The sequence below is a fragment of the Staurois parvus genome, unplaced genomic scaffold (genome assembly GCF_062004578.1).
Source record: "Staurois parvus isolate SC_StPar_1 unplaced genomic scaffold, SC_StPar_1.0 ptg000336l, whole genome shotgun sequence".
Taxonomy (NCBI): Eukaryota; Metazoa; Chordata; class Amphibia; order Anura; family Ranidae; genus Staurois; species Staurois parvus.
Genome location: NW_028318132.1, coordinates 3836186 through 3852544, shown reverse-complemented (window position 1 = coordinate 3852544; position 16359 = coordinate 3836186). Strand labels below are relative to the sequence as shown.

At 39.7% G+C, this 16359-nt stretch overlaps 1 protein-coding gene across 2 annotated transcripts in view; it reads right to left on the bottom strand.

Moving 5' to 3' along the window:
- Window positions 1-16359, bottom strand: part of MYO18B (myosin XVIIIB) — an 810748-nt gene that overhangs the window by 692317 nt on the left and 102072 nt on the right. For both annotated transcript variants that reach the window (XM_089684120.1, XM_089684121.1), the window contains exon 8: window positions 10649-10825. In XM_089684120.1, the coding sequence (XP_089540246.1) occupies window positions 10649-10825 (177 nt within the window). The remainder of the gene's footprint in view (window positions 1-10648; window positions 10826-16359) is intronic.

Genomic DNA, 16359 nt, shown 5'->3' with positions numbered 1-16359 from the left:
CTGTTCACCTGAACACTCTCATTACTGCTGTTCACCTGTACACTAATTTATGCTGTTCACTTGAATACTCTCATTACTGCTGCCCTCCCAAACACTTCTATTCCTGGTGTTCACCTGAACACTCTAATGTCTGCTGTTCACTTGAACACTCTCATTACTGCTGTTCACCTGACACTAATTTCTGCTGTTCACTTGACCATTCTCATTACTGCTGTTCACCTGACACTAATTTCTGCTGTTCACTTGACCATTCTCATTACTGCTGTTCACCTGAACACTAATTCCTGCTGTTCACTTGAACACTGTCATTACTGCTGTTCACCTGTACACTAATTTATGCTGTTCACTTGAATACTCTCATTACTGCTGCCCTCCCAAACACTTCTATTCCTGGTGTTCACCTGAACACTCTAATGTCTGCTGTTCACTTGAACATTCTTATTACTGCTGTTCACCTGAACACTAATTCCTGCTGTTCACTTGAACACTCTCATTACTGCTGTTCGCCTAAACACTAATTCCTGCTGTTCACTTGAACACTCTCATTACTGCTGTTCGCCTAAACACTAATTCCTGCTGTTCACTTGAACACTCCCATTACTGCTGTTCACCTAAACACTAATTCCTGCTGTTCACGTGAACACTCTCATTACTGCTGTTCACCCGAACACTAATTTCTGCTGTTCACTTGAACACTCTCAATACTGCTGTCCACCTGAACACTTCCATTCCTGCTGTTCACCTAATCACTCGAACACTCTCATTACTGCTGTTCACCTGAAAACTGTTATTTCTTTTGTTCACCTGAATACTCCCATTTCTGCTGTGCACCTGAACATTCCTATATTAACTGTTAATCCAAAAACTCCCTTTTGTACTGTTCACCTGAACACTCCCATTACTGCTGATCACTGGATTACTCTAATTCCTATTGTTAACCTGAGCACTGCTATTCCTGCTCTTCACTTGGCACTCCCATTCCTACCATTCATCTGAACATTCCCATTGCTGTTCTTCATCTGAACATTCCCATACTAACTGATCATCTGAACATTCCCATACTATTATTATTATACAGGATTTATATAGCGCCAACAGTTTGCACAGAACTTTACAAAATGAAGGTAGACATTACAGTTACAATACAATTTGGTACAAGAGGAAACAGAGGGCCCTGCTCGTTAGAGCTTACAATCTAGGACTGATCATTTGAACACTCCGTTGTACTGTTCACCTGAACACTGCTATTCCTGCTGTTCAACTGAACAATCCCATTCTTGATGTTCACCTAAACATTCCCATTCCTGCTGTTCATGTGACCACTCTCAAACTGCTGTTCACCTGAACACTAATTTCTGCTGTTCACTCGAACACTCATTACTGCTGTTTACCTTAATACTCTCATTACTGCTGTTCACATGAAAACGTATTCCTTTTGTTCACGTGAATACTCCCATTTCTGCTGTTCATCTGAACATTCCTATATAAACTGTTAATCCAAAAACTCCCTTTTGTACTGTTCACCTGAACACTCCCATTACTGCTGTTCACTGGATTACTCTAATTCCTATTGTTAACCTGAGCACTGCTATTTCTGCTGTTCATCTGAACATTCCCATTGCTGTTCTTCATGTGAACATTCCCATACTAACTGATCATCTGAACACTTCGCTGTACTGTTCACTTGAACAATACCATCCTTGCTGTTTACTTGAACACTGCCATTCTTGCTGTTCACCTGAACACTAATTTCTGCTGTTCACTCGAACACTCTCATTACTGCTGTTTACCTTAATACTCTCATTACTGCTGTTCACATGAAAACGTATTCCTTTTGTTCACGTGAATACCCCCATTTCTTCTCTTCACCTGAACATTCCTATATTAACTGTAAATCCAAATACTTCCTTTTTTTCTGTTCACCTGAACACTCCCATTACTGCTGATCACTGGATTACTCTAATTCCTATTGTTAACCTGAGCACTGCTATTCCTGCTCTTCACTTGGCACTCCCATTCCTACCATTCATCTGAACATTCCCATTGCTGTTCTTCATCTGAACATTCCCATACTAACTGATCATCTGAACATTCCTATACTAACAGTTCAACTGAACACTCCCATTTCTACTGTTCACCTAAACTCCTATTCCTACTTTTCACTTGAACACTCCTATTCCTACATTTTACCCTAAAACTCCTATGTAAATGTTCACCTGAATACTGCTATTACTACTGCTCACCTGAACATTCTCATTCCTGCTGTTCACCTACTAACCTGAATTTTAATATGTATTCTGCAGAATGTATTTAATTTTCTATTAGGAGTGTCTCACATTAACCAATCACAACTTTTTGTTCTTGTATTTTAGGGTAGAAAATAACAAGACACATCTGACTGTCTATTTTAGTCAACATATACACCATGAGCCTGATTTATTAAACAGTGAATCAAGGTGAACTACAGTGTAATGAAGTATAATGAATCCACATTCATTTAAACGTCAAGTTCTGGGCAATGGAAGCTTTTTCTTCTTAAATCCTTTTATCCTGAACATGATTGGATATTTGAAGTGAATACCGGTGCCCTTAATTTTAATTACATGGCCTAATACTTTAGTAAGCCAGGACATTGACAAATTAGTCTATGTGGTTGGAAGTACCGGGGACCTGGGTATCTTTCTGCATATCTCTAGGGCTGTGTCATTACAGATAAAATAAGAATTGCTTAGTCTATTATCATTATTAAGGTATCACTGAATAAAGAAAAAAAATGTCTTCTACTGTGATCTTTGCTTTGTGTGTATTTCTTACTGAGTGTTGATGACACTCAGTTCTTTTAAAACCATAAGCAACTAAATATTTGAAGTTAAGCTATGCATTCAAAGATTTTTTTTTTAAATCTAACAGATAATAACATTTTCAGGCACAATACATGGTGGATGAATGTGTGCTGAAAATGTTTAATAGATATATGGCGCCACCAAGTGTACTAATTGAAAAATGCAATTTGAAATCAATTCTCTGCAGTTTATGTTGTAGTGACTTTAATAAAGAAATAAAGCAACAATTAAAGGCAGCTGGATTTGTGGAAAAAGGATTGATGCAATAAAAAATAAAATGGTTTCTGTTTCCACTACAAAGTAAATGCATGGTTTCTTCCTTTTCATAAGATGCTTTATTTACTAACCAATTTCTCTTCTAAAACAGTGTATGGGAGACTGATGTTAATAAAAGCAATGCTTTATTGAGAACCTATTGGGGTTGATTTCCAAAAACGGTAGAGTGCAAAATCTGGTGCAGCTCCGCATAGAAACCAATCAGCTTTCAGGTTTTTTTGTCACAGCTTAATTGAACAAGCTAAAGTTAAAAGCTGATTGGCTATCATGAACAGCTGCACCAAATTTTGCACTTTCCAGTTCTAGTAAATCAGCTCTAATGTGTTAGATGTAAAATGTGCAAAATGGTAATGAATCGGAGTGAATAATGTAGAACAATCACTTTCACTAACCTGACTGGCTTTTTGAGTTGCTTCAGCTTTCTGTAGCACCCTCTGGTGTACATAGTTGGTCAGGGTAGTTACAGGCTTGCTAGAAGCCTGGGTTTAGTTAGATGGTTTATTTCAGGTAAAGCTGGAGGGCTCTACAGGTTAAACCTCTAGTACCACATCCTGCTCTAGAAACTTGGAGAAGCTTCTAGAAGTCAGTAGGCGGAGGTGAGGAGGGGCTGATCTGCATATTTTTTGGAGTCTGACCAATCCCAGGCAGGAGGCAGACCAGCCTATAAATATGACAGGTCATACGTCAGGTTACACCTCTCACTTTTTTCTATGGCCAGCTAAAAAATTAAAACAAGCACATGATATGTTGTTTTGAGCCAGTTGTGGTCACATATCAGAGAGCACCACGTTATAGGAGAAAGCTATGCAACCCCCTGCTAAACGCATGAATTTGAACCCGGGAGGCTACCTCTTTTGTTGGCACAGCTCTTCACCTCACCTAAATGCATATATATATACACTATATTGCAAAAAGTATTGAGACACCCCTCCAAATCATTGGGCTCAGGTGTTCCAATCACCTCCATGGCCACAGGTGTATAAAATCAAGCACCTAGGCATGCAGACTGCTTCTACAAACATTTGTGAAAGAATAGGTCGCTCTCAGGAGATCAGTGTGTGGTACCGTGATAGGTTACCACTTGTGCAGTAAGTCCATCCATTAAATTTAAAATGAAAAAAAACACTCTCCTAAGAAATTAAATACAATTCCCCACAGCACAACCAATACCTTCACCCCCAAAGATGTACAAAAAATCAATAAACAGAAAATGCTGTACAATAATCCCTCAAAAACTATGTGCAGTCCAAAACCCACAAGTCCAATCTTTAAATCAAATTCTTCTCGTGTTCAAAAATTCCTCCGATAATATACCTCAAAAAGAAAAAATATTCACATAGTGCATTATCCTTTTATATATATCCAAATAATAGTGACTTTATTCAAGTGAATACCCAATCACATTTAATCAGTGAAAAAAAAGTGAACAAAGTGAAAAAAACTGTGAAGCCAAAATAATGAAAAACCACGTGAATGTGAATCACTCTTCAGTGCTTTAATCCAACCAGCACTGTGACACTTCTAAATAAGGAATGCATACCCTTACCAATATTCAGAAAAAAAGGAAGCTTTTTCATATATCTTTCCCAAAGGAAGGTGGGAGACAGTCCTCCTATTGGTCTTTACTCCATATAGTCTGCCTTCATATTACCATCAAGATCCACCAGCCTTGAAACTCCATATATTGCAATCCAGGAAGTGCCCAGGGGAAATCAGACGATCCTCCCTCATCCAAAATGGCCGCCGGTCAACTTCCGGTTCTCGTGTGCGCGTTGACGTCACTTTCCTTGACGCGTTTCGTCATCGACTTAATCATAAGGGATTCACTATGTGAATATTTTTTCTTTTTGAGGTATATTATCGGAGGAATTTTTGAACACGAGAAGAATTTGATTTAAAGATTGGACTTGTGGGTTTTGGACTGCACATAGTTTTTGAGGGATTATTGTACAGCATTTTCTGTTTATTGATTTTTTTTTCATCCATTAAATTTCCTTGCTACTAAATGTTCCACAATTGACTGCTAGTGGTATTATAACAAAGTGGAAGCAACTGGGAACAACAGCAACTCAGCCGTGAAGTGGTAGGAAGCACAAAGTGAGCAGTGTCTGCAGAGTCAATAGTTAAATATCTCCAAGCTTCGTGTGGCATTCAGGTTAGCGCAACAACAGTACATAGAGAGCTTCATGGAATGGGTTTCCATGGCCGAGAAGCTGCATCCGAGCCTTACATCACCAAGTGCAATGTAAAGTGTCTAGTGCAGTGGAGACATGTTCTCTGGAGTGACGAATCACACTTCTCTGTCTGGCAATCCGTTAGACGTGTCTGGGTTTGTCGGTTGCCAGCATAACGGTACTTGCCTGACTGAATATTGCCAAGTGTAAAGTTTGGTGGAGGGGGAATTACGGTGTGGGGTTGTTTTTCAGGGGTTTAGCTTGGCTCCTTAGTTCCAGTGAAGGGATATCGTAAGGCGTCAGCATACCAAGACATTTTGGAAAATTTAATTTCCCAACTTTGTGGGAACAGTTTGGGGATGGCCCCTTCCTGTTCCAACATGACTGCACACCAGTGCACAAAGCAAGGTCCATAAAGACATGGATTGGGGTGGAGGAACTTGACTGGCCTGCACAGAGCCCTGACCTCAACCCGATAGAACACATTTGGGATGAATTAGAGCTGAGACTGAGAGCCAGGCCTTCTCGTCCGACATCAGTGCCTGACCAAACGAATGTGCTTCTGGAAGAATGGTCAGATATTCCCATAGACACATTCATAAACCTTGTGGACAGCCTTCCCAGAAGAGTTGAAGCTGTTATAGCTGCAAAGGGTGGGCCAACTCCATATTGAAGCCTACGGGCTAAGACTGGCATGCCATTAAAGTTCAGGGAACCCCAATACAATATAGTGTGTGTGTATATATATATATATATACATATATATATATATATATATATATATACATATATATAATGTCTTCTATATAGCATCTACATCTTTCTTGAGCTTACTTGTTTCAACAGCTTCATGCCTAGCTTTGGCAAAAGATGCCTTTACTCCAGGATGCTTAATCTTCACATTGCCCAGAAAACAATATTTCTATCAAATCATTTGAAATAAGCTGTCAATAATGGAGCATGGGTGATTCTACAGTATTGTAGATCACTTTTTTCAACATAGGGATTACCAGAAAACATTTCAAGCCAAATGATTTATTTTTTGCCTTTACACAAACAAATTATTGCATAAGCAATGTCATTGTTAAAATACAGTCAGGTCCATAAATATTGGGACATCAACACAATTCTAACATTTTTGGCTCTATACAGCACCACAATGGATTTGAAATTAAACAAACAAGATGTGCTTTAACTGCAGACTGTCAGCTTTAATTTGAGAGTATTTACATCCAAATCAGGTGAAAGGTGTAGGAATTACAACAGTTTGCATATGTGCCTCTCACTTGTTAAGGGACCAAAAGTAATGGGACAATTGGCTTCTCAGCTGTTCCATGGCCAGGTGTGTGTTATTCCCTCATTATCCCAATTACAATGAGCAGATAAAAGGTTCAGAGTTCATTTCAAGTGTGCTATTTGCATTTGGAATCTGTTGCTGTCAACTCTCAAGATGAGATCCAAAGAACTGTCACTATCAGTGAAGCAAGCCATCATTAGGCTGAAAAAACAAAACAAACCCATCATAGAGATAGCAAAAACATTAGGCGTGGCCAAAACAACTGTTTGGAACATTCTTAAAAAGAAGGAACGCACCGGTGAGCTCAGCAACACCAAAAGACCCGGAAGTCCACGGAAAACAACTGTGGTGGATGACCAAAGAATTCTTTCCCTGGTGAAGAAAACACCGTTCACAACAGTTGGCCAGATCAAGAACACTCTCCAGGAGGTAGGTGTATGTGTGTCAAAGTCAACAATCAAGAGAAGACTTCACCAGAGTGAATACAGAGGGTTCACCACAAGATGTAAACCATTGGTGAGCCTCAAAAACAGGAAGGCCAGATTTGAGTTTGCCGAACGACATCTCAAAAAGCCTTCACAGTTCTGGAACAACATCCTATGGACAGATGAGACCAAGATCAACTTGTACCAGAGTGATGGTAAGAGAAGAGTATGGAGAAGGAAAGGAACTGCTCATGATCCTAAGCATACCACCTCATCAGTGAAGCATGGTGGTGGTAGTGTCATGGCGTGGGCATGTATGGCTGCCAATGGAACTGTTTCTCTTGTATTTATTGATGATGTGACTGCTGACAAAAGCAGCAGGATGAATTCTGAAGTGTTTCGGGCAATATTATCTGCTCATATTCAGCCAAATGCTTCACAACTCATTGGACGCCGCTTCACAGTGCAGATGGACAATGACCCAAAGCATACTGCAAAAGCAACCAAAGAGTTTTTTAAAGGAAAGAAGTGAATGTTATGCAATGGCCAAGTCAGTCACCTGACCAGAATCCGATTGAGCATGCATTTCACTTGCTGAAGACAAAACTGAAGGGAAAATGCCCCAAGAACAAGCAGGAACTGAAGACAGTTGCAGTAGAGGCCTGGCAGAGCATCACCAGGGATGAAACCCAGCATCTGGTGATGTCTATGCGTTCCAGACTTCAGGCTGTAATTGACTGCAAAGGATTTGCAACCAAGTATTACAAAGTGAAAGTTTGATTTATGATTATTATTCTGTCCCATTACTTTTGGTCCCTTAACAAGTGGGAGGCACATACGCAAACTGTTGTAATTCCTACACCGTTCACCTGATTTGGATGCAAATACCCTCAAATTAAAGCTGACAGTCTGCAGTTAAAGCACATCTTGTTCGTTTCATTTCAAATCCATTGTGGTGGTGTATAGAGCCAAAAATGTTAGAATTGTGTCGATGTCCCAATATTTATGGACCTGACTGTATAACACATTCTTTCCTTGTACAGGTAGATGTAACCACTAATATCATCCAAATGGTTTTCAAATTAAGAGTCCCTTCTAGTGCTGAGCATTTCCTGCTATATGTCTCTAATGATTACCTTAAAAAATTATGCTGTGTATGTGTGATGTAACACATAATGACTTAACTGTGTTATGAGGTTCTGTAATTGTTTAGGTTTTTTTCCCCTCTGTATTACCTAGTTATTGTAATGCATTTTAAGCTATTGGGGATATTCACATATCAAGAAATTTGTTTTGACTGCACTTCTCCAGAGTCTTTAATTTGTAATAGAGTTTAGCTATCTACAGATATGGCACTTGTACTGATATACTACCATGTTTGTGTTGCCCGCAGTCTATATTTTATATATATATATATATATATATATATATATATATATATATATACACACACACTATATTGACAAAAGTATTGAGACGCCTACCTTTACACGCACAAGAACTTTAATTTTAATGGCATCCCAGTCTTAGTTCATAGGGTCCAACATTGATATGGCCCACCCTTTTCAGCTATAACAGCATCAACTCTTTTGGGAAGGCTGTCCACAAGGTTTAGGAGTGTGTCTATGGGAATGTTTGACTATTCTTCCAGAAGCGAATTTGTGAGGTCAGGCACTGATGTCGGACCAGAAGGCCTGGCTCACAGTCTCCGCTCTAATTCATTCCAAAGGTGTTCTATCGGGTTGAGGTCAGGACTCTGTGCATGCCAGTCAAGTTCCTCCAACCCACACCTCATCTATGTCTTTATGGACCTTGCTTTGTGCACTGGTGTGCAGTCATGTTGGAACAGGAAGGGGCCATCCCCAAACTGTTCCCACAAAGTTTGTACAAAATGTCTTGGTATGCTGATGCCTTAAGAGTTCCCTTCCCTGGAACTAAGGGACCAAGCCCAAACCCTGAGAAAAAACAACCCCACACTATAATCTCCCCTCCAACAAACTTTACACTTAGGACAATGCAGTCAGGAAAGTACTGTTCTCCTGGCAATCTCCAAACCAGACACGTCTATTGGATTGCCAAACAGAGAAGCATGATTTGTCACTCCAGAGAACATGCCTCGGTAGCAATCGTGCACACAGAGATGGACGCGGTCATCCATGTTGCTCCAAACCCTCAATCTTATATCTCTCTCTCCTACTCCACATCCCCCCTCCCTCTCTGTTGAGTGACACGTGGTCCCTGGATGCTGAGTTCAAAAAGGCATCAAGGCCCAGCAGGAGAGCTCTTTGTGCAGGGTGCAGCTGGGCGTGGCATTGTTACACACATGACAGCGCGGTTTTAGATTGGCGAGTCCTTCGGTCACGAGTTTTGTGAGAAGGGCTGGGGTCTGATGCAGCGATCGTCACAGCCTCCACTGCTCTAGAGTCCAGTGGCGGAGTGCTTTACACCACTGCATCCGATGCTTTGCATTGCACTTGGTGATGTAAGGTTTGGATGCAGCTGCTCAGCCATGGAAACCCATTCCATGAAGCTCTCTACACACTGTTGTACTAATAGCACGGCATATAGCATGGCACTGAAGGCCACATGAAGGATGGAGGTCCTTAGCTATTGACTCTGCAGACAGTTGGTGACTTCTGTGCACGCAACATGTGCTGACCCCGCTCTGTCATTTTGCATGGCCTACCACTTCGTGGCTGAGTTGCTGTTGCTTCCACTTTGTTATAATACCACTAACAGTTGACCGTGGAATATTTAGTAGCAAGGAAATTTCACGGATGGACTTATTGCACAGGTGGCAACCAATCACTGTACCAAGCTGGAATTCACTGAGCTCCTGACAGCGACCCATTCTTTCACAAATGTTTGTAGAAGTAGTCTGCATGCCTGGGAGCTTAATTTCATATGCCTGTGGCCATGAAGGTGATTGGAACACCTGAATCCAATGATTTGGAGGGGTGTCCCAATACTTTTAGCAATATAGTGTATATATATACACTATACACACACACACAGTATATATAACTTTTGTATCCCTTTTTGATCTCTTGAAGTCTCATGGCAGCCATTTCCTGTCTACAGGCATGAACTACAATAACTGCTGTACATCCTTTCTCACACCGGGTTTTATGATGGTAACAACAGGGGGACACCATTTTGCAACATTGATGAGTGTTGGAATGGATGAGTGCAGTTTCCATTAGGAAAGCATGTGACAGGGTGACAACACAGGAGAACAATTGTGAAGCACGGAAAGAGCATCGCCCCCCTTTAACTGAAAATGCCTGATAGAACCTGCATGGAAGGATCACCAGATATTACCAAATTTGCATGTTTAAAAATATTGAAAATTGCATATTAAAACTTACATGATATTTTAGTGATTAGATTTACATTTACTTCAATCTTCATCCAAAGTTGTAATGGCATGATCTCTAACTTGTATTGTGTCCTATCAATTCATAGTCACTTGTTCAAGTACACCTTGTTTAATGCCAAAATAATCTTTTTACAATGAAATACATGTAAACATAGCCACTTCCAACATAACCACTTGTTATGTGCCCCATTAAAACTGTTCCTTACAAATATGCCACCATACAGTAACTACCAAAATATTAGGCATTTCCCCACCTTGGTAGAAAAGTTTGTGACAGGTCCACTTGGTTTCAGTACAATGAGGTTTGGTCCGGCATTGCTGTAAATAAGCTGAGACTGATATCGATGCCACAGAGTGTTGATTATACTGGATTCATTCAGACTGACAAGTGTCGTCAGGTCTTCTGCATAGTCGAATTTGGAGGGATTGGTCTAATAAAAGGGTAAAACAAAATTAATATTCCAGAACTTGCAATGCTCCTAAACTTTTTTCTCATAAATATTGTACTACCTATGTGTTCTTTTGATCTGCTGAATACAGTGTAAACTACAAAGCAATTCTAGATACTCAACGAGGTCAGTAAAAAATGACTTTATATGTGTTTATGTAATGATACCAGCATCTGGTCACATATAGATAGGGATTTGGGTTTAAGGTGAATCAAAGCAATTCATAGTTTGGGTTCCCAGCAATCTTAATGGGCCAATTTGCCTGCTTCTATTACCTTTAATGATAATGCACTGGGAAGGCCTTTGAATTATGGTCATCTGGTATAGAATGGCTAATAATAGGGCTTTGTTATGTGCCAGCCCTTTCACTATAAAAGAGGGAGCACAGAGTAGCCATAGTGTCAGTGTACTGGAAGCTGCTACAGAAAAAGAAAACTAAAAAGCTGTTAAACTGCACAGGGAGAGATTGTGGATCAGTTAGGAAGGAAACTTTGTTTTAAGGCCTCATTCATGTGACCAAATCACCTGTGGTGTGGCAAGTATCTTGCAGGAAACTGCGGATGTGAGCACAGTTGTGTGCAGAAAGTTGTGGCCACTGAGCCTGTCCAAAAGCACACAGGGTCTGCAGACCCTCCAAATATCCACGCCTAAACTCTAGATTTGGCTGTGTGAATGAGGCCTAATTCTAAATGTTAGCTCTTTGGCCAATCAACCTATATTGATATATTAAAACTGGGGATTTTTTCTCCAAGGCTTCCCTTAACCATTTGAAGTCAAGGTTTTACCCCCTTCATGACCAAGATATTTTTTGCTATTCGGCACTGCACTACTTTAACTGGCCATTGTGTGGTCATATAACACTGTACCCAAATGAAATTTATATCACTTTTTCACACAAATAGGGCTTTCTGTTGGTGGTATTTGATCATCACTGTTTTTTGTTTTTTTTTATATAACTATACTTTCTGTTATAAAAAAAATCAAATATATTTATAAATTTAGGGCCAGAATGTGTTCTGCTGTAACAAAATCCCAATAAGTGTATATTAATTGGTTTGTGTGAAAGTTATAACATCTACAAACTATGGTATATATATATATATATTTAAAAACTGAACAATCTCATTTCTTGAGGCCCTTAAAATGCTAGGACAGTGCAAATGCACCCCAAATTACCCCCTCTTGGAACTTAAACAGGCATGATTAATTTTTTTGAAGTAATTTTTTTGTCACAACATTATGGAAAATGAAGAAAATATTCTGAAGTATGTAAAATCTTTTAAATAATTATTTATTAATTGTATTCTGTTTTTTCTTTTTACTATTTTTTTTCATCCTGCCATCAGAGTAGCTCATTGTCACCATGTACTACTCTGGAGGGGTGCTCAGGGAATTGTTTACATTGCTATTGTTTATACAGTGATGATCACCGTATAAGCAATAGTTTTAGCTGTCACAAATGGGTTTCCCATTCATGAACAACTTGCTTATGGTTGTGATCTGTAATTGGCTACAGCTAATCTCATGGTACAGGTAGCCAGGTACCTTGTGATTGCTGTGGGCCAATCACAGATTACAACAGTAAGCAAGCTGTTCATGAATGGAAAGCCATTCATGACAGGTTGTTTGCATTGTTATCATATGATCGCTATGACCAATCATAGCGATCACATGATACCCAGTTGCCAGTTACAGTGATACCCTGCATCCAGTTACCAGTACACAGTGGTCCCAGAAGTTGGACGCTGCAAGGTCCTACACAGGAGTAGGCACAACCCTGTATACAGTAAATACATGACTGAGCCTGCACATGCCACCCTGCTGCAGTAAATGTACTGGGTGTCAGGTGATTAAAAAGAGTCTTGATTTTAAGGTCTTTTTTAGGTATTTTTGTCTTTTTTTAATTTTGGGTTGCCTATTTTGCAGAATTTATTTGTACCTGATTCCTGACTAACTGTTTTTGGAGTAGCCTATTGTTTGCAGCACACTGCTACATAATTTGAAAATAAAGATGAAAAAATAAGTGGAAAAACAATGTGCACCTAAAACACATTTAATGCATCCCTTATCCCCATAGATAAAAGTTAGGCCCATTATTCTTGATTAAAAACATCCTACCAATTTTACACTTCTTTAAATTTCCTGTGCTACCTGTACTCTTTGCCTCTTTGAACTTTCGGTCTACAATTTCTATTACAAATTATACTGCTGCTGGCCTATTTTCCACTGCTATATCATCAGTAGTTATTTCATTCTTGTAGTAAAACCAATACCTGTCCTTATAATCACTAGTATTTTGAGCCTAAAATTGCTATATAAATTTGTCCTGCTGCCAGCCAACTTTCCATTGCTGCATCATTTGTGGTCTCTTACTTCCTAATGAAATTATTGAGAGTTTGATAAAAAAAAATCCTGAAACCCTCTAGTGATGTATATTAGCAGTGTAAAAATTGTAGAAATATAACATTTAATCCTGGCAAAGGTCCCCCCCCCCCCCTTTAATGCACCTAGTCCCAATGTACAAGGGACAAGGACTTCTTCCCCACATGGCCATAAAAAATGTTTGAGAGTATATGGAGGAGACTTATAATGGAATCTGGAAGCCCTCTTTATATTAAGGGAGACCCCAGATATTCATTCCCTCCCATCCCAAGGGAATGAGTACAATGGTATATTAGTACCAGTTTCTAAAAAAAGATTTAAAAATAAAAAAAAATAATTAATGACATTACAGAAAATAAACATAACAAAATGTCCATATTGTCCCCTGGTGTAAATCCATCATAAATCACATCCAGAATTGTAAATCCATCATCAAACACAGCGCCCAGCAATATAAATACCCATCAATCCCAGCAATCCAGTGCCCAATGATGTTACCTCCTGTCATGATCAAATATGGTAACTGTCATCACCCAGGATCCCTGGCCCTGTGTACAACACTGTAGCTCCGGAGATCCATCATTTAGCATTGGATGTGGAGCAAGTTAAAACAGTTGTGTAATGGATCATAGTGGCTGCATAAAAACATCATTGGGTCACCATGGCTGACCACCAGGGCTGCATGCCTGGGTAAAGGTCTGATTCGAATTTTAAGGGGAACCTTGCGTTAATTTTTCCCTTTTTTTTTTTTTAAATCTCAGGACTAAATCTTACTGTTCTGTAATACCACATACAGCTCTAAGGCATCCCATAAGCAGATTATTTGTGTATTTTAAATGTTGCCCTTTAAGTCACATGAAAACACCATCTACTCACTGAATGGTAATTTTAAAACATTATTTTGCTTTAGTATGTCCTTATGGCAATGCCCAGCTACCCATTCTGCTGCTGTGACAGGGAGGAAGAGTGCAATGTGTGCGAGCAGTTGTGAGATGGAGAGCCCTTAAGAGACAGAGGGAGAGAGCTCATTCCTTAGATGTTGAAGATGCACCATAGATGCTAGGGATCAGATTGCATGTAATAGATTCTGTGCAGGATGCAGTGGACATGAATGAATGAATGAATGAATAAATAGAAGTTTTTTGGTCAGCATTTAAGGAAGCCACGCTTTTGCCTACAGGATTATTATTTAAAATGACCTCAATTTGCCTCCACTGAAGAATACATATTTTTTTTAATTCTTGAGTCCCTTAATTGCATAGTTCATTTATAACACAAAGGTGATGTTAGCTGTGTAGACAATTATTCCATCATGCATTACTGTACCCAAATGATTTTTATATGACATACTTAGACAGATAGAGCTCTCCTCTGGAGTATTTAATAACAACTAGTTATATTTTATTATATATAGAAAACATTTTGAAAAATTCAGATGTATCACATTTTTGCGGCTCTAAAATGCCCCCCAAATTTTTAATTTAGGACATAGCACATACAGAGCAGCAGTCAGAATGTATGGGTCAGGATTATGTAATGCACAAAACAGTTTGCAGATTTTAGTGGTCATGAGTTAGTGCTTCCTTAAAGCGGAGTTCCACTCACTCTGTAAAAAAATAAAAGTCAGCAGCTACAAAAACTGTAGCTGCTGACATTTAAAAAACAGCCACTTACCTGTTCCACGATCCCACGTTGCCCCCCGCCGCAGCCCGTTTCACTGGCCATACTATATTCCAGGCGCTAGCATCTTCTTCAGTGTGGGCACCCGCTTGTGACAACTTGCAGCTTCACAGCCGGGTGCCCACTGCGCATGCGCGAGTAGCGCTGCGCTTCCTGAATGGCCCCTGTCATCTTCTGGGACCTGTCACGTGTCCCACAAGACTTTGGGGAGGGAGATTAGGAGGACAACTTCCATTTCTGATCGCCTCGGCAATCGCAGGGGAAGTGGAAGTGGGTACCTGTCAAATTTGGGTACCTTTTCCCGCCCTGCTCCCCAAAGGTGCCCATCGTTAATGGAAAGTGAGGGACCAATCTTCAAAGTGGAACTTCCCCTTTTGGGTGGAGCTCCGCTTTAAGGTGGCAGTCAGTGCTGAGTACCACTTTAAATGTTGGTGAACAAGTAGTGAGTGCTCCATAACTGCTGATGGTCATTGTTTTTTTCACAAATAGTAGTGGTTGTCAGTCCCCCCCCCCCCCTTTTTTTTGTTGGTGGTCAGTGGAACCAATTTCACTTATAGGAACAACAGAAAACATACCGAGAGAAGAAGGAAAAGGATCAAGAGAATCGGTGGCAGAGAAGGAAGAGGCAGGCTCCCAAATGTAAATAGCACTTTTTACATTTGTATTTGTTGTGATTGGCCATCACAATATTCACAAGGCACAGAGCCACTTCTGACCAGCTCTGTGCCTTTATTCTCCATCACAAACATCTAATGGGCACACAGGCTGCATGTGCCTTACTTCTGCATTACTGTTTTAAACAGTACTTACACATCCACCACTCCGTACATATTGCCATGGATATATCATAACCCACCCCACTGTTTAGAAAAGCACAGCAATATTTATTCATTGGGTTGCTTTGTTTTCTCTTTATGCCTCTTAGACATTTGGCAACATGTATAATAATGCACCATGTATACAGTAACATACCCTTTTGACTGATTTTCAGCTTCAAGACTATAAATAGTCTTGCATTTGACTAGGTTTGAGCATATAAATAATGGGGTTTCAGATTTCCAAATGTTCTAAGAGGATGCATGTGTTACCTTTTACTAGTCATTTTCCATTATGGGAATGGGATCAGATATTTTGTAAGCAATCTTGAATAATGTGGTATATTGGCTAGTCCTTTAGGTTGCAACTGGAAACAGTTTTCTGTTCCTCTCCTACTTTCATCTGATCCTACTTTTTTTATTGGTCAGATTCTTAAGGACACATATGACCCTTATATGACACATAAGTTAGTTTAAATAATCTTTTAATCGCATTGAGTCTCATCCTAACCTCCAGGAATTATGATGCTTTGTGTGATTGTTTCTATACAAATACTTATATATATAACATGCTGGTAGGTTAATTGGCTCCTGTCTAAATTGGCCTTAGTAAGTGTATGAATGAATGTGAGTTAGGGA